Source organism: Oncorhynchus tshawytscha, linkage group LG04 (genome assembly GCF_018296145.1).
Source record: "Oncorhynchus tshawytscha isolate Ot180627B linkage group LG04, Otsh_v2.0, whole genome shotgun sequence".
NCBI lineage: Eukaryota > Metazoa > Chordata > Actinopteri > Salmoniformes > Salmonidae > Oncorhynchus > Oncorhynchus tshawytscha.
The window spans coordinates 11,632,942-11,656,144 of record NC_056432.1 but is presented as its reverse complement, the minus strand read 5'-3'; the positions used below and the strand labels follow the sequence as shown (position 1 = coordinate 11,656,144).

The 23,203-nt window shown below is 45.0% G+C and overlaps 1 protein-coding gene across 6 annotated transcripts in view; it reads left to right on the top strand.

Moving 5' to 3' along the window:
• Positions 1-23,203, top strand: part of LOC112247117 (semaphorin-6A) — a 90,757-nt gene that overhangs the window by 43,659 nt on the left and 23,895 nt on the right. For all 6 annotated transcript variants that reach the window (XM_024415794.2, XM_024415795.2, XM_024415800.2 and 3 more), the window contains 9 exons: positions 11,299-11,359; positions 11,913-11,975; positions 12,456-12,557; positions 17,656-17,746; positions 18,900-19,019; positions 19,390-19,478; positions 20,430-20,647; positions 21,360-21,491; positions 22,526-22,681. In XM_024415794.2, coding sequence (XP_024271562.1) covers positions 11,299-11,359; positions 11,913-11,975; positions 12,456-12,557; positions 17,656-17,746; positions 18,900-19,019; positions 19,390-19,478; positions 20,430-20,647; positions 21,360-21,491; positions 22,526-22,681 — 1,032 coding nt within the window. The remainder of the gene's footprint in view (positions 1-11,298; positions 11,360-11,912; positions 11,976-12,455; positions 12,558-17,655; positions 17,747-18,899; positions 19,020-19,389; positions 19,479-20,429; positions 20,648-21,359; positions 21,492-22,525; positions 22,682-23,203) is intronic.

Below are 23,203 nucleotides of genomic sequence, written 5' to 3'. Positions count from 1 at the left end.
ATGATACCCCACAGAGTCATGTCAGATGATACCCCAGAGTCATGTCAGATGATACCCCAGAGTCATGTCAGATGATACCCCACAGTCATGTCAGATGATACCCCACAGTCATGTCAGATGATACCCCAGAGTCATGTCAGATGATACCCCAGAGTCATGTCAGATGATACCCCAGAGTCATGTCAGATGATACCCCATAGAGTCATGTCAGATGATACCCCACAGATCCCTGTCAGATGATACCCAACAGAGTCCTGTTAGATGATACCCCACAGATCCCTGTCAGATGATACCCCATAGAGTCATGTCAGATGATACCCCATAGAGTCATGTCAGATGATACCCCATAGAGTCATGTCAGATGATACCCCATAGAGTCATGTCAGATGATACCCAACAGTCATGTCAGATGATACCCCAGAGTCATGTCAGATGATACCCCATAGAGTCATGTCAGATGATACCCAACAGAGTCATGTCAGATGATACCCCAGAGTCATGTCAGATGATACCCCATAGAGTCATGTCAGATGATACCCCACAGAGTCATGTTAGATGATACCCCATAGAGTCATGTCAGATGATACCCCACAGAGTCATGTTAGATGATACCCCACAGATCCCTGTCAGATGATACCCCACAGAGTCCTGTTAGATACTTATAACTTATTGTATATCTCATGTTTCAGTTCAAAGTTCATATACACAAACAAAGAATAAAAACAGGACAACATCAACATTTACAATAGACACCAGAGAAGTAGACAGTAAAACTACCAATGGTGAAAGATTAAACCAAACCAGGTAATCAATCAGTTCAGTTAAATTCAGTAACACAGAACCTAACAGGTGGGGTGGTGGTGGTGGTGGGAGCAATAGAAGAAACACAGACTAGCGACAGCAGCAAGCGGCAGCAGGATATGTGAGCAGAACGGTCAGTTTAAATGGACCGTCAAATAATGTATGCTTGATTGTTGCTAGCATCTAATTGGTGCAATCTCACCTGATGCAGGCACTCGGGTTCCCTTTCTGAACTGGCTTTGCTTTATCTAGATTCCAATCCTCTGAATACATTTATAAATCAAATACAATCAATAAATTATAACCAATTACAAAAAAAACATATTAAGAGACTTAAAGACATTGGATGTGTCTGAATATCCATATTAGTGTATTAAATAATATGCGAAAAAAAATGTAGTTTTATAGTATGTGAAATTTCGAAAATAGTACTTGGAATGCATCATCGAATGCGCTATTGTTGACGCCCACCGTTCGTTCATTTTGGTACAGCACATCAATTTATCTGATTATCAGCCGTTGTCAAACACATTAGTTGGAAAAGAGAGTGAATTCTACTAGATCAAACGCCGTAATGAGTATGGGGTTTAAGTATGTAGAAGGCTAGTATGGGTATTCGGACACAGACGATGACTTGGGCAGACTAATAGCTCGGGGCAGACACTGGATAAACTAGATGCTTGGTTCTGGACTGGAACTGAGGTTGTGTGACGGAAACGGGGGAGTCTGCATCAATAGTTTTCTCCATATGGGAAGAGCATATTGATTTCATTTAATTTTGTATCATCGTTTTTTTTAAACTTACCTAGCTTGCTTGAAAAAATTGACTATAGAGGTTACAAATTTAACAAAGCCACAGCATGGGGAATTCAGATCAAATTGCTCTGTATCTGTGTCGGCTTCTGTATTGGCCTAATTACATAGTAAGTTGATTGGATGCTGTTGAAAGCAACAATGAGTCATTTTGTTTTTTGAGAGCGCTACTAAATAAGTGGCCACTGAAGCCTGGTTCCTAAGTAGCAGGCCTGTTGAACACATCTGTGGTCATTAAGGAGGTGTTGGGAGCTTTGGAGTCCCAGCCTTTGGTCTGACTGCTACCTGCTCCTGGTCGGGCCTGGGGGAAATGGGAAAGTGAGGGATTTATTAGTGGGGTGTGGTGTAAAGACAACACAGTGTGTTTCACTCCAGCATATTTAAAGCAGACGCGAATGCCAACGGACAGATGGTGAGGAGGGAATATGACGCAGGAATTGTTGGAATTGCTGTCGTTGTGAAGAGTAGATTGATTTTAACTGGGAGTAATGTTTGAAACGATGGAATGCTGCCACCAAAGCCAAGCGGATACCGAGATTTCTGAATACAAATAGATATATATACATACAACTAGATGACTAACAGTATAACGCAAATAGTTAGATGTTCTTTCAAAGTCAAATCATAATCAAATCAAATCACATGTTATTTGTCACATGCACCGAATACTGGTGTCGACTTTACCGTGAAAGGCTTGCATGCGGCCCTTCCCAACGACAGTTGAATAATAGTGTAACGACCCTGGGTTTATAAGCGCGGAAATCGGCCCTGCCGCACGAGCATGGTTTTGCGGCACAGTCGATAGGTTCGAGACCTGCTCCCTGCTGTTTCATTACAATAATAAAATAGTAACATAAGAGGAATAAAATAAACAAGAATGGGGCTATATACAGGTCAATGTGCAGAGGTACCAGGTATTTGAGGTAGATATGTACATGAAGGCAGGGTAAAGTGACTAGGCATCAGGATAGGTAATAATACGAGTAAAAACAGTCCATTGGCAAACAGCTCAATACACACAATATAATTAAATATTGTGCTGAATATTGTCCAATCAGACCTCCGTAGAGGCTCTTGAAGTCAAAACCCAATGAAATGTGTTTTGTCAGTCTGTTGTCAGTGTTGTGGTGCCAGTGTTGTGGGGCCAGTGTTGAGGGCCCAATGTTTTGGGGCCAGTTGTAGGTAGGGTCATGATTCCATGCCTGATGACCAATCATCTCCATGTGTGCTGCCTGCAGATGGTCAGTGGAAATTGTTTCCAAATTCAAATGTCATTTTGTGAATGGTATAAATCCTTTTGGCTCCTGTTTTACACTGGCAGTAACACCACACAATCTTTTAGCAGCAGGACAAACAAACATATTCACTGACAAAATTGTAAATAAGTGGCTTAATAAAAGTGTTAAAACGTCATCTTTGGCAATGGTGGCGCTCCAGCAGATGTCGTACATGCCGTTATTTGTGGGAGTAAAACAGTTACCTTGATGAAGTCATTCTCTTCTGTTATTTGCGGCTTCTAACATGTTAATTCTTCCACAATGATTTAATATTTAATTTGAATTATGCACTCAGTTCATTACTGTTGTGGATTGTTTTAATATTCTGTACATTTTTTTCTGCCCTTTTTTTTTTATTAAGGACATTATTCATATGCCAGGATATTACACTTTCATCTCCTAAGAGTCAGTGATTTTCTTTGACTAGCTGTTGAGCAATTCTTAATCTCACATGAAAAAAATACTACAGGTTTACAATAGAACAGTGGTGTATAAATACTTCAAAGTACTACTTAAGTATCTGTATAATGTACTTTTTACTCCATACATATTCCCTGACACCGAAAAGTACTCATTACATTTTGAATGCTTAGCAGGAAAGGAAAATGGTCCAATTCATGCACTTACCAAGAGAATATCCGTGGCAGACTCACTAAATGCAAATGCTTCATTTGTAAATTGTGTTGGCGTGTGTGTCACGGTTGTGTGGAGAGACGGACCAGGGCGCAGTGTGATTAAAGTTCCACATATTTATTTAAGCGAAACTTCCAAACAAAAAGAAACAAACAACGAACCGTAACATCAGAGGTGCTACATGCACTAACTCAAAACAATATCCCACAAAGCAGGTGGAGACAGGGAACCCTTCAGTATAATCCCCAATTAGAGACAATGAACCTCAGCTGCCTCTAATTGGGAACCACACCAAGAGCACCAACATAGAAATAATAAACCTAGAACACCCCCTAGTCATGCCCTGACCTACTATATCATAGAGAACCAAGGGCTCTCTATAGTCAGGGCGTGACAGGTGATTAGTGTCGGTGGCGGCTCCGGTGCAAGTCATAGCCCCCACCCAGATCCCGGATCCGGCCATGGCGTCGGGCTGAACACCGTGCTTGGACTGGGCATCGGCGCCAAGGAGGACTCCGGCCATGGAGTTGGGTTGGACGCCGTGCCTGGACTGGACACCGGCGCAGAGGAAGACTCCGGCCTTGGAGCGGGACTGGGCACTGTGCCTGGACTGGGCACCGGTGCAGATGAGAAGGCTCCTGCCATGGAGCGGGACTGGACGCCGTGCATGGACTGGGCACTGGTGCAGATGAGAAGGCTCCTGCCATGGAGCGGGACTGGACGCCGTGCCTGGACTGGACACCGGCGCAGAGAAAGGCTCCGGCCTTGGAGCGGGACTGGGCACTGTGCCTGGACTGGGCACCGGTGCAGATGAGAAGGCTCCTGCCATGGAGCAGGACTGGACGCCGTCGCAGGAGGTTCCGGACTGTGGACCGTCACAGGAGGTTCTGGACTGTGGACCGTCGCAGGAGGTCCCAGACTGTGGACCGTCGCTGGAGGTTCCAGACTGTGGACCGTCGCAGGAGGTTCCGGACTGGGAACCGTCACCGGAAGCTCCGGACTGGGAACCGTTGCCGGAAGCTCTGGACTGGGAAGGCGCACTGGAGGCCTGGTGCGTGGAGCCTACACAAGTGGCACTGGACTGGTGACACGCACTTCAGGGCGAGTGCAGGGAGCAGGCACAGGACGTACCGGACTGGAGACACGAACTTCAGGGCGAGTGCAGGGAGCAGGCACAGGACGTACCGGACTGGAGACACAAACTTCAGGGCGAGTGCAGGGAGCAGGCACAGGACGTACCGGACTGGAGACACGAACTTCAGGGTGAGTGCGGCGGGCAGGCACAGGACGTACCAGACTGGGGAGGCGCACTGGAAGCCTGGTGTGTGGAGCGGCACAGGAAGTACCGGACTGGGGAGGCACACTGGAGGCCTGGTGCGTGGAGCCGGCACATGTGGCACCGGACTGGTGACACGCACCTCATGGCGAGTGCGGGGAGCAGGCACAGGACGTACCGGACTGGGGACACGTACTTCAGGGCGAGTGCAAGGAGGAGACACAGGACGCACCGGACTGGGGAGGAGCTCTGGAGGCCAGAAGGGTGGAGCCGGCCCAAATTGCACCAGACTGCTAACCGGATCCTCTGGTCGGATATTGAGCAGAACACAACATCTCTCTCATCTCTCTCTCTCCCAACTTCCCCATTGCCTCCCTGACAGTCTCTGGCTCTTCAGGGCGAGTGCAGGGAGCAGGCCCAGGACGTACCGGGCTGGGGTGGCGCACTGGTGGCCTGGTGTGTGTAGCTGGCACAGATGGTACCGGTCTGAGAAGGCGCTCTTCAGCACGCCTGCGCTGCAGCATACTCCTTGCCAAAACCTCTCTCCGGTATCTCTCATTAGATTCCTCTATCGACTCCCACACAGGCTCTGGCACTCTCCACTGCTCGACCTCTAGCTCCGCCGACCACCCCTCGTGCTCCCCCCACAAACATTATTGGGGTTGTCCTTGGGCTTTCTGTGGGCACAAACCCTGGCGTTGTCGCTGTCCTCCATTTTTTCCTTCCTTCTGCCGCCAAGGAAGGGTTTCTCAAGTCCAAAACTTCCTCACCTCATGTTCACGCTGCTTGGTCCTTTGTTGGTGGGATATTCTGTCACGGTTGTGTGGAGAGACGGACCAAGGCGCAGCGTGATTAAAGTTCCACATACTTATTTAAGCGAAACTTCCAAACAAAAAGAAACAAACAACGAACCGTAACATCAGAGGTGCTACATGCACTAACTCAAAACAATATCCCACAAAGCAGGTGGAGACAGGGAACCCTTCAGTATAATCCCCAATTAGAGACAATGAACCTCAGCTGCCTCTAATTGGGAACCACACCAAGAGCACCAACATAGAAATAATAAACCTAGAACACCCCCTAGTCGCGCCATTACCTACTATACCATAGAGAACCAAGGGCTCTCTATAGTCAGGGCGTGACAAGTGTGCGCCTGGCTATCTTTAAATGTAAAAATAAATTGGGCTTAATTTTGCCTAATAAGACCATTTTGAAATGATTTATGCTTTTACTTTTGATACTTAACTATATTTTTGTAATTACATTTACTTTTGATATTTAAGTATATTTAAAATCAAATAGTTTTAGACTTGTACTCAAGTAGTATTTTACTGGGTTACTTTAACTTGAGTCATTTTCTGTTGAGGTATCTTTACTTTTACTCAAGTATGACAATTGGGTACTTTTTCCACCACTGCTATAGAATACTACAGTACTTACTATGGAATACTACAGTACTTACTATAGAATTCTGTAGTAAACTGTAGTATATTGTAGAATTCTATACTACACAGTATAGTATCCCGCTAACATAGTACTTAGTATAGAATGGTGTAGTGTACTGTATAATATAATAGTAAGTACTACAGTATCCTGCTAACATAGTCCTAAGTATAGAATGGTGTAGTGTACTGTATAATATAATAGTAAGTACTACATTATTATCTACACAAAAAAATACTGTAATAAATACTACAATAATGTCCGCAAAAACACTACAATCCACAAAAATACGAAACATTTTAAACTATAGTATATACTGCAGTATTGAATTTGCATATACTCTGCCCATTCCCCTCCCCCATATCCCAATTTGTGCCACCCATAAGTGAGGAACCTACATGCCAAGTATACACCATATATTGTCTTCCCTTCAGGTGATAGAAAAGATCAGAAGCTCTGAACTGTCTGTTCAGACCCCAGTCCTACCTACCAGATCATAGAAGGAGAAAGACCATAGTACAGTAATGTCTGCGTAAATAGTACAGTATACAACAATCCACAAAAACACTACATGAATTACTATAGTATATACTACCGTTTTCTTTTACAATGGTATTTATACTATAGTTAACTGTACATACTACAGTATACTACAGTAAACACTACAGTATTCACTGTGTTGTTTTTTTTGCAGAATATAGTATATATATGCTTTTGTATTTTAGAAAATCAAATTGTTTTCTATTAAGTAATATATGGTCTATAGTTATGAACAATGAGATTATGAGATGGCTGTAATATTCTGTAGGTTTGTATGCTGTACTTATATATATTTCTGAGTTAATGTCGGAATACAACAATAATGTCATGAATTCTAATGGGAATTAATGTCAACACCCAGTGAGCACAATCCAAACGTCTTTTCAACTTATTTTCAACGTATTTGCAACATCTTGTGCTCATAGGGCAGTCAGGCCCTTTCTGTGCACTGCCCATGCTCAGCCTGGCAGGGGTTGTCAGAGGCCTACTCCCTGCTGTATGTTGAGTGTGTTCTTGCAGTGCTGCTGTGTGTGGGTGTGTGTTTGCTCGGCCTGTCCAGGGCCGACTCTGTGATCAGATGTAGAGCAGACACTGAGGCTTAGCCTGTACTTAAGCTCTGTCCTGGTGTCTGCCCGCTGGGATAATCAGCCGACCACTGCCAGCCTGCCAATAGGTAGCAGCCATCGGGTAGTGGATACCCCCAGGTCACTCCGCATGCAGGGCATTGTCGCCATTCCCTGTCCTCAACTCCGGCTAACCATGGCAACGGCACCCACCCACTGCTTACACCCCTCAATAAGGGTGGGAATGGGAAAGTCTGCCATTAGGAGAGTAGCCCACGTGCACGTGAACACGCCTCCCCTGTCCTCCTGAAAACCCTGTGTCTCTTTGGGCCGCCCCATTGGAGGTCACGTTGGTCTAAATGATTCTAGTCGCCATTAAATCCTGTTAAAGACATCTAATGACGCGGATTACACTTCCTCTGCCTCTCAAAACCAGCTGGTCATTTTTGTCCACTGCAGTGTTTCGCCTGTACAAAAAAGTCAATGAGACACGGCCAAAAGGACAGTCAGAGAACAGTCAGCGAGGCTCCTCTTTGATCCACTCCTCAGTGTAATGGTGGCCATTTTGCCTCTCTTCCCTCCCATTCACTTGTGTGGAGATGTGAGTGAAACAATATACAATGCCCCCCTACCACTGATGATCTAGTTATGAAGAGGGTGGAATATGGGGATGGTGGTGTCCCATTTCTGAGACGATAGGTGTGGGATGCATACTAATCATGGCCCCTTTCTGCCATCCGAGCGCGAGATTGTTTGACAAAGGGCCACCAGATGGCCCCCACTGGCCCGCAGTTCCCCCAGAAGAAATGGGGTGTTATGAAAACGACATTCCCCAGCACAAAGGCCCACTGTTCTCATGGTTGGATGTCCAAGGGCTCTATTCAGTGTGTATCGCTGAAGCGTTACAGATTGTGTGATGGAAATGTAAAGGTAATTTCTGATTGAACCGACATATGCAGCGTTTATCGTGAATGTAGTCTCCGCTAGCGCGGGAACATTGCCTTTAAATTTCAATCACGTTGCAACGCTGAATTTCCGTCATACAGATTGAATAGAGCCCATAGTCTTCCTCTTTCCCCATGACCCACCAAAGCACACTTTCTACGCCCATGTTTAGAGCCGTACCTTCCATCCCACTCACATTCTTAACCCGTTGTTTTCAACGTGGATAGAGGTTGAATTGACGTCTGTAGCCCAATGGGTCATGCCCACAGTACTGAACCACTGGGCACAAACTGGTTGAATCAGCATTGTTTCAAAGTAATTGGACAACGTATTGTGATGTGCAATCTACACTTAAAATACATTTAATTTAAAAAAAAGTCATCAATGTAAACTGTTGTTTTGGGGTGAAATTTCAACCACAGGATTATGCCATCATGGTAACCAAATTTCAACATAGACAAACCTTGTATAAAATATGTTGAATTTGTACCTTTAAAACAACGTCAGATTTTCAGTGTTATATCCACTATCAGAAAATAAAAACTTTAGGCTGGGCAGCACCTCCTACTGGAAAATTGATGTATCTACAGCTACCCTTTGTTTTAACCAAGTCCAGTCCTGCTTAGCTATGATATTTGTAATTGACTATTAGTGTGCTATCTCGTGAGAATGATTGGTGAGAGATTTCCACTTAAAAACTAAATAGATTCCCTGTTGTTATCGAAAACATTCCAAGGGTAGGTTTAACAGAGCAAATGAAACCGTACTTAATCAATCATCAATAACGCTATTTAGGCCTATATAGCATTTGCAAAGTCATCAAAAGAAATAGTTTGAATTCAATCCAGATGTCATCTATAAATAGACAAAACAATAGGCTTAGGGGTTCAAGCTCTGGTTGATTTCAAATGGAATGATATTTAGTGATATTGAATTAGGGTTGGTTGTCAACACAACCAAATATCAACATTTGAAGGATATTTATCTTCTGCTTAGATAGGTCCATCTGTGCCACTGAGTTGGTCTGGCTTTAATTCCAGTTTGTCTACCAATAAAAACATACTATGTTGGATTCACTTCTCCATCTCAACCAAAAAGTTAAAGAATAAGAATAAATGAAATCAAACTTTATTTGTACCATTCATATTCAATATAATCTTATCCAGGTCATGTGGTTCTGCTATTAGACGAAGCACAGCGATATCACATTAATCTGTTGTTTAAATAAATAAAATATCTGACATTGTATTCCCATTTCAACTTTGCTGTTTTTAAATGGTTGAAAGTGCAGTGATAGACATTTGGGTGACAACTAAACCGAAATTCAGACATTGTTTCTCCATTGGAATTTGGTTGTGCTTTGAGATGGTTGAAAGCACAGTGATAACACGTTGGAAATGTAACTAACTTTTTGAGTGGGTGAATATAGGATATAATCTCATTGATCAACGTCTCAACCAAATATTACCAAATTATTTCCACGTTGAAATGACATGGTGTGCCCAGTGGGGAGTGTGTTTGCTCTCATCTTGGACTCCATGTTTGTTCATGGCAGTGTGAGGGTTCTCTCTGTGGGGAGTTTCAATATGTTTTTTAGAAGTTGCAGTGCCACATAGAGTGCAGTGAAGATGAGAGTCGGCCTGCTGTTTAAGAGCTCTCCCACATCTGATGGGACTAGTGTGGCTCTCTTTTAGTGGGGAAATGGAGGTAGGCCAGCAGGAAACTAATGGGGACTTGCTCTGACATGAGCCCAGGTGCAGACAGTGTTTGACTGCTGGTGTTGACACAGAGACAGCTCCAGCATTGTCCTGCCAGGATGTCTGCATGACGCATGGCTTGGCTCTGTCTTATCTCAGCTGGAGCTCTTCTGGCTCTGCTGGCACTCTGCTGGAATCACTTCCCAGCTAGCACATAATGTTCTGAGAACCATGTTTCTTCGAGCTTGGTGAGAGCACGGTTGTCCTATGGTTATTTCTTGCGTACAACCTCCCCACAACATTCTGGGAATGGTGCTTTGGAATGTTCTCACCACATTTAAGGAACTTGACAAAAAAATGTTGTCTTATCTGTATTTCATTACTTTAACAGATTGTTTCCTAAAAGTTCAAACATGGTTACGTTATATTTCAATTTTGGTAATGTTCTAGGAAAGTTCAACTGGTTTTGACATTGGGAATGTTCTCTGAGAAAAGGAGATTAGCACCGAGAGAGGGTGGAACTTCTCCAAATGTTACGCTCTCTAGATTAATTATTCAATTTAGGCTGCAGCACTGATAACATAACTTAGGTTTTCTCCTCTAGGAGATGTGCGGAGCCCCAGGAAACCTATATAAATAAGTGGATTCATTTCTGAAATGCTGTTCCTTCAAACTTTATTCAATTTCGTTAATGAGAGATGAAGCTACTGTGCTGGGTTGGTAGTTATAATTAAAGCCAGACAGCGGCTGTTGTTTCACACTTTGATTTAAACCACATTTACACAGTCATCTCTAACAAATGAATGCCAAAAGTGGTTACAGTGTTGAGCATGGTCACCTTTCCCTTCTCAAACGAGCGTGCCAGTCTCTCAGAGCCACGGTCAGTCAAACACAGTCTGGCTGAAAGGCAGTTAAAACCCTTGAGTTTATGGGTTCCATATGTGAGAAGGAAAGCCTCTTTTCCCACATAGGTTTTGTCTGTGCTTTAATGAGTGTTAGTATAGATTTCCTGTGGCTGAACACTATGCTTAATTGACCTGAACAGCAGAGTAACTTTGCACTCCCTTTCCCAGGAACAAAAAGGTTTTTGTCTGGGCGGCAGAAGCAGCACTCTCAACCATTGTTGACTGTTTCTGTCTGACAGAGCAAATAGTCCCTTTGTATATTGTTATATTCTTCCAGTTTGAACAAAGTTTAGACAAAGACGCCTTCGGTTTCAGATTCGCTGGGGGGTGTACGGGTGGGAGTGAGGGGGTGGGGTGGTTGAATGGTTGTTGATGAGAGCCTGTCTATCTCCTCTGTTTCAGGGATCACATATACACGGTGGATACAGACACCGCCAATTCCGAGGAGATCTTTTTCAGCAAGGTGAGTGTTCTTTTTGAGGAATGTGTTGCTCTGCACCGTCCTGCGAGTAGCTGTCCCGTACGCTGGCATAATCACCTGGCAGGTCATCCTGTCCAGCCCTGCTCCAGCGTCCGTCTGGCGTGAGACACTGCAGCGCCATGACCCCACTAAGCACATTATCCCATCAGGCATCAAACCGCATGCGTCATCTCTGCTCAGAGGGATGGGGCCAAGGGAGAAACCGGAGATTTATGTACATATGTAACCACCCCCAACCCCGCCTCCACCTCCTCCGCAGTATCTGTTTGTTCCACCTAGTATAATCAGAGCGAGCTGGATCAAAGAGACTGAGACAGAGAGATTGATCACTGAGACCCTGTTTAGTCTTTAATCACTGGCCAGGCGCCAAACATGCTGTAGTGTAGTATAGAGGCTGACCTATAGGACAGAGGCAGAGTTGAGCCAATCAAGCGAGCTAACTGGTGCTCCAGGCTCTCTCTCTCTCTCTTGAGGAATGATCGCCAGGGTAACTAAACAGATCTCCATTGATTCCCCATCAATTTCCTCTCCACAGAAACTGACATGGAAGTCCAGACAGGCAGACGTGGACACCTGCCGAATGAAGGGGAAGCACAAGGTAGAGAGACTACTCTTTCCTCCTCCTCACCGTACCACAGGTCATACCATACATAATAATAAACTAAAGCTAGGAGGTTTTCCTGACCACGGGGACCTCACCAGTAAAATGTATGTGCATATTCATATTCATTGAAATATGGTCATCTCTGAATGCCTTGCTGTCTCACATTCTTCTGACTGAATATGTGAAATTAATATTTAAATGTATTTTATTTTATTTTATAATGGGATGGGAAAAAATCCACCAGTTGTCTTTATTGTATAATTAATGTTATTGTGTGTGTTTTGGTTTTCTGTGCATTTGACATTTTGTTCAAAGAATACACTGTACAGGTAGTAGCATTCCAGGAACATGGACTAGTCCGTCGCCATCATTCATTCCTCTGAACGTGGCTGTCCATGTGGTTTTTCTCTAGTTCCAGCACAACAATGAATCATTCACAATATGCATTTCCCCCTCCCCTCTTCTCTCCCTAAGGATGAATGTCACAATTTCATAAAGGTCCTCCTACAGCAAAACGATGACTCCTTGTTTGTGTGTGGAACAAATGCTTTCAACCCCTCCTGTCGAACTTACAAGGTACAGCTCACATTGCTCTCTATCCATGCTCTCTATCCATGCTCTCTATCCATGCTCTCTATCCATGCTCTCTATCCATCCTCTCTATCCATGCTCTCTATCCATGCTCTCTATCCATGCTCTCTATCCATGCTCTCTATCCATGCTCTCTATCCATGCTCTCTATCCATGCTCTCTATCCATCCTCTCTATCCATCCTCTCTATCCATGCTCTCTATCCATGCTCTGACATCACCTGCTAAGAATTCGCTGCACACACCATGCTGTATTTCAACCATCTGGGGACGACATAAGGAAGAAGAGGTGTGGAGAGATGGACATTGATGGATTACTTTCAAAAGCTCATGGTCAGATGTGTCCTTTTTCCCAGGTGTAGTTTGACACATTTCATTTAAAATCAGGGAAATCTACACTGACAGATAGTGTAGGCACAGCAGTTCTGTTGAAACATGATCAAGGCAGACGGCCGCCTCGGTTGTCAAGGCATTTTTGGAATAGATTCAAGATATCCAGGCTTTGGCAGAGTTATTAAGCGTCTTTAAACATGAACACCATCTTATTAAGATATCTACTGTCATCCTTAGGAAAGAAAACTCTAGAAGGCTGGCTTTGTTGACATGTTAGGAAATGAATTGACGCCACAGTGAACTTGATTTGAAGGTGCTGTTGTGAGACATCAGGGGGTTGTTGTTTATCGCGAGGTATGTTTACTGCCGAACAAGACTCTTTGCTTCATTGACGTTTTGGTTCAGCGAAGCACAGAAAAGGGCTTGTGTTCTCACTCACGTATTCTTTAGAGAATACAGAATTTATGCCCACATTTTGTAGGCATGGTTAGTTTTGAAGTTTCTCTGCTCCCATTTCACGTGCTTCTCACTGTTATTAGTGCTATATTGTCTGCGGAAAGCTGACATCCTCACTGACATACCGTAACACGTAACGTGAGGTGCTGTAAAATGTGTAAATGTTATGGCGAAGAGGTGAAATAAACAGGCTGTTGGCCATTGGCAGGCTCTCCCAAACAACCGATTTCAGGCTTTTGAGGTGCCCGCTGGGTGCATCCAGTCAGCCTGGTTCTGGTCGAGGGGGAGGGAGTATGTGTGCGCATGCATCCACCTTGGCCACAGTTTGCCTTTCCATCTCGCCGGCCTGACAGGCCTGAAAAGAGCTTCTGTTTTTGGGCCAAACTCATCCCACATTAATCAGAGCCATGAGGAGGGGGGAAGATATACAAATGTTACTGTCGACAGCAGCTACACAACCCCCCACCTCCCTCCTCACTCCCTCGCTTCTCTCCTCCCCCCTCCCGAGGGTCCATCTGAAAGCCAGCTCCTCTGTCGGCGCCGACACTTGTGTACCAGGGCCGTTCAGACAGACACATTGGCAGCCGTGGGCCACTCCCCAGAGCCAAAGCATAGCTCGCTTTGTGTAATAAAGCCTCCCTCCCCAGCTGCCTGATGTACGACTTGTGTCCGTTACATCACCTGTTGCCGGGCGGAGCAGGGGAGGGATGCTGAGAGGCCCAGTTGATATTGATCAGCCGTGGTGTATAGCCCCCCCCCACCTCCTGTATAGCCCCAGCCCCTGCCCCAGCCCCTGCCTCAGCCCCTGCCTCAGCCTCACCCCTGCCTCAGCTCCTGCCTCAGCCCTCAGCCCCTGCCTCATTCTCACCCCCTGGCTCACCCCTTGCCTCACTCTCACCCCCTGCCTCAGCCCCTGCCTCAGCCCCAACCCCTACCCCAGCCTGAGCCTGACGGGTAGCTGAGAGATGGAGCATGGCTGTCTCAGTGGGAGAGTCAGTGCACTGAATATGTGCACACTCTGATTTACCATAGCAGTAATAAACCCTGTACGATAACAACATAGACATGCAATGACAAGGCCCCTTTCCCGTGTGGAAGCAACCAATTAAAATGCATTTGAGGGCCATGCTAGAGATGTGTTTATTTTCTATTTGTATTATTAATTTGCAGACAGGGCCTTAATCCTCGAATTAATGAATTAATTTACATCCTCAAGGATAGGTCTAGCTTCCCATGTGTTCAATTGTTTATGGAAAAATACAATGATGTTTTCAGGAGCGACAACATAACTGTGTATCCCTTTCCTCTTTGCTGTTGATAGTGGATTGACCTCATAAATATCTCACGATTGCCTGGGAGTCTCTTCCTTCTGTTCAAATGGCAGGAATAGATCACTGACAGAGAGCCAAGCACACAGCAGACAGAGGTCATTGCCATGGTGAAATTAAACAGACAAGAGTGGGGCCTCCCTCCCCCTCCCCCTCCCTCCACCCCGCCCCTCAGTGATAGTGCTTCATCCCCCACAGTGATAGCATAGTGCCTCAACCCCCACAGTGATAGCATAGTGCCTCAACCCCCACAGTGATAGCATAGTGCCTCAACCTCCACAGTGATAGCATAGTGCCTCAACCCCCACAGTGATAGCATAGTGCCTCAACCTCCACAGTGATAGCATAGTGCCTCAACCCCCACAGTGATAGCATAGTACCTCAACCCCCACAGTGATAGCATAGTGCCTCAACCCCCACAGTGATAGCATAGTGCCTCAACCTCCACAGTGATATCATAGTGCCTCAAACTCTACAGTGATAGCATAGTAACTCAACCCACGCAGTCATAGCATAGTGCCTCAACCCCCTACAGTAATAGCATAATGCCTCAACAACCACAGTGATAGCATACTGCCTCAACAACCACAGTGATAGCATAATGCCTAAACCTCCACAGTGATAGCATAGTGCCTCAACAACCAGTGATAACATAGTGCCTCAACATCCACAGTGATAGTATAGTGCCTCAACATCCACAGTGATAGCATAGTGCCTCAACAACCACAGTGATAGCATAATGCCTTAGCAGCCACAGTGATAGCATAGTGCCTCAACAACTAGTGATAGCATACTGCCTCAACAACCAGTGATAGCATACTGCCTCAACAACCAGTGATAGCATACTGCCTCAACAACCAGTGATAGCATAGTGCCTCAACAACCACAGTGATTGCATGATGCCTCAACCCCCACAGTGATAGCATACTGCCTCAACAACCAGTGATAGCATAGTGCCTCAACAACCACAGTGGTAGCATAGTGCCTCAACAACCAGTGATAGCATAGTGCCTCAACAACCACAGTGATAGCATAGTGCCTCAATCCCCACAGTGATAGCATAGTACCTCAACCCCCACAGTGATAGCATAGTGCCTCAACCTCCACAGTGATAGCATAGTGCCTCAACAACCAGGGATAGCATAGTGCCGAAACCCCCACAGTGATAGCATAGTGCCTCAACAACCACTGTGATAGCATAGTGCCTCAACACCCACAGTGATAGCATAGTGCCTCAACAACCACTGTGATAGCAATGGTGCCTCAACCCCCACAGTCATAACATCGTGCCTCCACCTTGCTTCAACCCCCACAGTGATAGCATAGTACCTCAACCCCCACAGTGATAGCATAGTGCCTCAACCTCCACAGTGATAGCATAGTGCCTCAACAACCTGGGATAGCATAGTGCCGAAACCCCCACAGTGATAGCATAGTGCCTCAACAACCACAGGGATAGCATAGTGCCTCAACCCCCACATTGATAGCATAGTGCCTCAACCTCCACAGTGATAGCATAGTGCCTCAACAACCACAGTGATAGCATAGTGCCTCAACAACCACAGTCATAGCATAGTGCCTCAACAACCACAGTGATAGCATAGTGCCTCAACCCCCACATTGATAGCATAGTGCCTCAACAACCACAGGGATAGCATAGTGCCTCAACAACCACAGTGATAGCATAGTGCCTCAACAACCACAGTGATAGCATAGTGCCGAAACCCCCACATTGATAGCATAGTGCCTCAACACCCACAGTGAAACAGTTGAAATTAGTGCCCTCAGACTAGTGACGTCATATCAGTAATACAATAACTTTCCCTGTCTCGAAAATGTGTATCTTTTAAAGGGGACTCTGTTTATACAATTATTCATATCTTGATAGCTGAGAGAAAAATCAAATGCTGGTGTTAGTTGTCATAATGTAAGGTCAAAAGTAATTTTTACTGCCAAATCAGCTTCAACTATTTCTCTGGCAGCGCTCTCAGCACTCAGTGAGAGAGTGTGACCATTTCAGTGGGCAGATGATAGGTGTTTCCACAGAGACAGGAATAGAAAACAAAATAGCCTCTTTAGAGACCCAAAAGGGCGGTGTAAGCGCATCACCTTTCTTAGAAAACTGCCGTCTTTGGGAGAGAGAAAACGCCTCTATGTAACTCTGTTAGTGTACAGTGATCTTGACCTCAGCCCAGTGTCCTTGACCTCAGCCCAGTGTCCTTGACCTCAGCCCAGTGACCTTGACCTCAGCCCAGTGACCTTGACCTCAGCTCAGTGACCTTGACCTCTGCCTAGTGATCTTGACCTCAGCCCAGTGACCTTGACATCAGCCCAGTGACCTTGACCTCAGCCCGTGCTTCGAATGAAAGACTCTAGTCGTGCCCACTGGGGATGACACGGCACCCATGGGGGAGGTAACTGACCTTTCACCTGGATATGATCCTCAGCCATTACCACCCCACTGTGGGGTGGGGATGGGGTGGGATGGGGTTGGGATGGTGTGGGGTTAGGATGGGGTGGGGTTGGGGTGGGGTTGGGGTTGTGGGTGGGGTGGGGTTGGGGTTGGGGTGGGGTGGGATGGGGTTGGGGTTGGGGTTGGGGTTGGGGTGGGGTTGGGGTTGGGGTTGGGGTTGTGGGTGGGGTGGGGTTGGGGTGGGGTTGGGGTGGGGTTGGGGTGGGATGGGGATGGGGTGGGGTTGGGGTGGGGTTAGGATGGTGTGGGGTTGGGGTGGGGTTGGGATAGGGTTGGGGTGGGATGGGGATGGGGTGGGGTTGGGGTGGGGTTAGGATGGTGTGGGGTTGGGGTGGGGTTGGGATGGGTTGGGATGGGGTGGGGTGGGGTGGGGTGGGGTTGGGATGGTGTGGTGTGGGGTTGGGGTTGGGGTGGGGTTAGGATGGGGTTGGGATGGGGTGACTGCTATCTTTTCGGTGGATTTTCCTCTGACCCTTTTTCTCTCTCCACTGTAGATGGACACCATGGATGCTGTAGGGGAGGACATCAGTGGGATGGCGCGATGCCCATATGATGCCAAGCACTCCAACGTTGCCCTGTTTGCTGGTGAGAGACCTTAACTAATGTGTTACTGGAATGTGAATGTGGTCTGGGAAAATATAGGTTACCCTTTTTAGTCTAAAGAAGTAACCTAAAGAATCTTGCATTACCACATCAACATGAGTGAAAGGTATGCATTACTTTAAGTGTTTAATGTACAGTGTCTATTTTATGTACAGCAGTACTGTGTGTCTAAGACAATATCCCCCCTCTGGGAAATTACAGTTAACCTTGTTAACCATATTCAACCAAGCACATTAAACTAGTTGTATGAATGATATGTCAAGATCATTTTAAATTCCACTGTATCTCTCAGTAATCATGTCATTATACAAGGCATATCACTTCAAAGATTAGCCTTTTCCTTTAGTCATAGTCATTAAACATTAGCTGGATAGGACAGTCTTCTCTTTTTGAGCATAAGGTTGCATTAGGAACACTAGGGTGCATTTAATACTCTGTGGCCTATTTTAATAGCAATACACTAGCAGTAGGTCAGGAATAAGGAGCAGTCTGTTACATGCTGTTGAACAAATTGTTGAACTCTGGGCCAATTTGTTCTGTGTTTCTGGGAGGAATCTGCTGCTTGGCAGATGTAAGTTTGTGGGCAGCTTGGAAACACATGAAGCTATTGTGGTTTTACACCACCCCCCAAAAAATGGAATATTCTCCTGAATCTGGGGATTAAAAATCAATAGAAAGACGAAACCCTGAATGAGTCAGCTTTCCGTTCGTGGGTTACAGCTCCTCCAGCCGAGGAGCTGTTATAGTGATTCACTCTTACTGATATTCAGTGTGAACTGATTTATGGGATGTGAGTTTCTCTGTGTAAAGCCAACGCAGAGTAAATGCCTTTAGATGACTAGTTAATTTGTAGCATCGGAATTGGAATGGGAATCTCTGAGTAATCAAGAGGATTCTTTGCTATCCTTTCAATGATGTAGTTAAAGATTCCAATGCAGCCATCCAATTGAAGCTGAGGGGCTGAGGTCATTCTCATTGCGGATACTGTTTGCATTGCGCAGCGTGTGTGTGTGTGTGTTAAATGAGGATAGTTTTTGTGCGTAGCCATTCCTCTTGTCGTGTTTGTGTTTGTTTTGCCCATGACTGGTACAGTGGCTGACTTCTTATCCCTTATCCCTCTCTCTTCTCTCTCCAGATGGAAAGCTCTACTCCGCAACAGTAACAGATTTCTTAGCGATCGATGCAGTCATTTATCGTAGCCTTGGTGACAGCCCAACGTTGCGCACTGTCAAACACGACTCCAAGTGTCTCAAAGGTGAGGAGAGTCATTGGATACAAAGGCCTGATGGTTGAAAGACGTAGAGACACAGACTCATCACAATGAGTGACGGGTTGGAAAACAAATCAGAGTTGATGCTGTCACTCTCATAACCAGTCCCATAGCAGTTATGTACTAAGTGGCTTCCTCTAAGAAAGACAACATGACCAGGTTGTCAAAGCTGAATGAATAGATCCCTCATCCCCCACATGTAAAATAGCCCCTTAATAGAGATGATGGATTGAGCTACTCCCAGTGCCGTGCTTGGGCTGGGCCTCACTGTATACTGTGATTGATTCTTCAGGTATTGGATGTAAAATGGGTGTTGATCTGTTTTGTGATGATATGTCTGCTTTTTGTTTTTCAGAGCCGTATTTCGTACAGGCAGTTAACTACGGTGAATTCATCTACTTCTTCTATCGCGAAATTGGCATGGAGTACAACACAATGGGAAAGGTAAGCTGACTGAGGCTGAGGGCTACATCCTCCTGAACAGGAGAGACAGGATGTGCTTTGTGAAGTAAACAGGAAGTGGGTGTATCAAGTATCTGTAAAGGCGGTCAGTATGGCCAAAATGGTGAAACCTTTTTCAATATAGAAAAACATTTGCAGGATGTAGGCCTAAAAATAGTTGAAAATGCATGTCAGTGATGCCTGGAAAGCCATTTTGAAGTCTAAATATATTATCTGACTCGCACTGCGTGCTACTGGTTAACTACTGCTACTGTTGCTTACTCTGGCTGTTTCCTCAAATGATTTTGAAGTTTTTCTCCAAAATGAGACAGACAGGAATGGGAGGAAAGGAAAATGAGCTGATTCTTCATTCAAGGTTTTAGACCAAAGGGATATGAGACGTTTTTGATTCATCCTTTCATTTCAGTTTGCATGGAGAAGGTTTAATTGTCTCCTATAAGGAAAATACGACATGGAAATGAATTACATAAACATTCTATTATTTTGAATAATCGTGGAGCCGGGGAAAAAATATTTACACCCAATTCCGTCTGACGTGTAACACTGCACATGAATACAAAGTGAAATTCTCTGGTTATTTTGAAAGGAATATCACTATATAAGAAAGAATGCAGAGTGGTGTGACGTATGGTTTGGTGGTTGATGTGGGGTAGAGGAATGGTGCTCCCTGATTGATTGATTTGACAATCTGAAACATAATAAGTTCCACAGTCATTAATAATGTGGGCTGTTGTATATTTATGCATGGTGAATATTTTTAAGACCATGGCTCTGGTCTGCGAGACCTGCTTAGTTACAGAGACCTAATAATAATAAGCTTTACCTTCTGTGAGTGTGCTGGTTGGCGCATAAGGAAACCAGCCAGACAACAGGTGTGTGTGTGTGTGTGTGTGTGTGTGTGTGTGTGTGTGTGTGTGTGTACGTGTTGTCCAGGTGGTGTTCCCCCGGGTGGCCAGGGTGTGTAAGAACGACAAGGGCGGATCCCAGAGAGTTCTGGAGAAACAGTGGACTTCCTTCCTGAAGACCCGTCTCAACTGCTCCATCCCGGGAGACTCCCACTTCTATTTCAACATCCTGCAGGCCGTCACCGACGTCATCCACATCAATGGTCGCGATGTCGTCATGGCAACCTTCTCCACACCTCACAACAGGTATGATTGTCCGGCGGCCACACAGAAGGAAATCAATTTCCCAGGGTACCGCAGCGCGTAATTCACTGTCACAATAGTTTTGGCACTTTTGTCAGGTGCATAATGTTATTCCTGCATAATGCATATTGAGAATGGAGAATCATTTAAGCAGGGAGTTTTTATCTAAATATAAATTATAAAGGAGCTGTAGTACTGCTACATATTGTAAATCCCATTTTATGGCGTTTCTTAGGCAATAAGACAATTGCTTGTGACAATGCAATTGAGCATGGTTAATGGGCATTAAAAGTCAATGAAGCGGCTTGGGATTCCTATAAGCGAATTTGATCCGGGCATGAATTGCAGTTAGTGAGTGAAATGAGAGGGAACACATTTTGACTGGAGGTAGTATTCTGAATTTATTAGCTATTAATTTAACCAAGTGCTTTGGCAGCATGGCGTGCCTCTCGCTCTGAACATAGCCAACGCTGGCTGATTACTGAGATTTACAGTCTGGGCCACAAGGTTAGCAGAATAACAGCTCTGTAACTGCCACAATCCTGCCCTTGTACATGATGTCTCCCAATGCCAAGGCAGCTGAAATGCCCCTTTCGAAACATCCAGGAAATAGACAAGTGATTCAGAGCTATGCTATGCGCAGTTTGCACACAGTGGAATCATATCAATTGGACTGAGAAAAGTTCTTTTTTTGTGGGGGTTGATGTTTCTACAGCATCCCTGGGTCGGCCGTCTGCGCCTATGACATGGCTGATGTGGCCAATGCGTTCACAGGACGTTTTAAAGAGCAGAAGTCCCCAGATTCCACCTGGACACCTGTTCCTGAGGAGAAGGTTCCAAAACCAAGGTACACACACACACACACACACACACCAACAACAAACACACATTCAAAAACACACACACACCGGCAGCATGAAAGAAGTTCGATATCAGCAAATGAAGCATGAGATCATTTTCCAGATGGCTGCCTACTTCTACAAATGCACCAGCCTGATCAATCTCCATCTCTGCGTTCCTAATTACCCGGCAAAGAGCAGCTCCTTTTCTCTTGTGAAACGTACGTTTATAAACCCAGATCTGTGGAGGGGGATGGGACTGTAATTGGTGTCTCTCCCCATATGGCTGGCGATAATGTGGAGCGCAACAGGATACCACCCCTGGTGATTAGCATAACATTATGTGTTTGTGTGAAACAAGGTCAGGTGTTAATGTGATCTGAAATCTATGTCTCGTTTATTCAATTTATTTTCTGTTGACGTTATCAGCAGACAAACAAAAGGTTTCACAACGTTGCCCAGGTTTCTATCCCCCACCCTCTTCTGCAGCAGTAGACATGCAATGTTTTTTATTTGATTTATTTCACCTTTATTTAACCAGGTAGTTAAGTTGAGAACAAGTTCTCATTTACAATTGCGACCTGGCCAAGATAAAGCAAAGCAGTTCGACACAAACAACGACACAGAGTTACACATGGAGTAAAAACAAACATACAGTCAATAATACAGTAGAAACAAGTCTATATGTGTCTTCGTCTCTGATCTGACTCTGTTGCTTTTCATGTACTGTAGACCTTATTACATTGTGCAGTGTCTATCATATCATGGAAAAGAATTGAATCAGGGCTGGTTTCCATGCCAGGCCACAGAATCCACCCAAGTTATCCATCAAGAAAAGAAAGGCACCGCTCCACCGTAATAGTGCAGCAAAACCTTTTCAATAAAGCTATCAAGAGGTGAGATGTCTTCGAACGGATCTCCTATCAAAGGCAGCTTCACTTTTACAGGGCCTTCTCCTCTGCTACTCTGTCCTTGTAAAGAGATCAAATGGCTGCTCTCTGACTCCCACTGTTTGATTCCCTGATACTTTCATCCACTTTAGGCCCGGGTGTTGTGCTGGCACGCCGTCCTTAGAGAAGTACAAGGTGTCCAACGAGTTCCCTGACGACACCCTGAACTTCATCAAGCAGCACCCTCTCATGGATGAAGCAGTGCCCTCTATCACTAACAGGCCCTGGTTTCTCAAGACCATGGTGCGGTGAGTATAGCCTCAATAGCTACGATGCTACTCTAGTTAGCACGCTAGCTAGGTCTGGGTTATAGGTGGTGTTAATCAAGGTTATACGTGCATTATGCATTACTACATTTGTAATTACCAGTGGTATCATTATATACATAAATCTTAGTTACAATTTTTATACAAATGTCAAGGCACATAGCAAAGTGTTACATTACATGTTGTTAAAAGGGTTATATACAGCCGCAAACTGCATCTGTAATAGGACCTTATCACATATATACCCCAAAGGGACATTATACAATTTGAACTATTGTTACAAATTGGACTATCAAAATCCTATCAACTATGAAAACCTATTCCATTATATGTTCTAGTGGCTAGCCAGGAACAATCTGTATGGAGGTAGACTGGATTCAAGGATATCCCTCTTGAGATTTCCTATTATTCTGGATACTGTCCTTGAGGTTGTTGTTATTCTTAACGGGACAGAATCATCGACATACTGTAATACTTGAGATTACTGTTATTGTTGATGGCGCA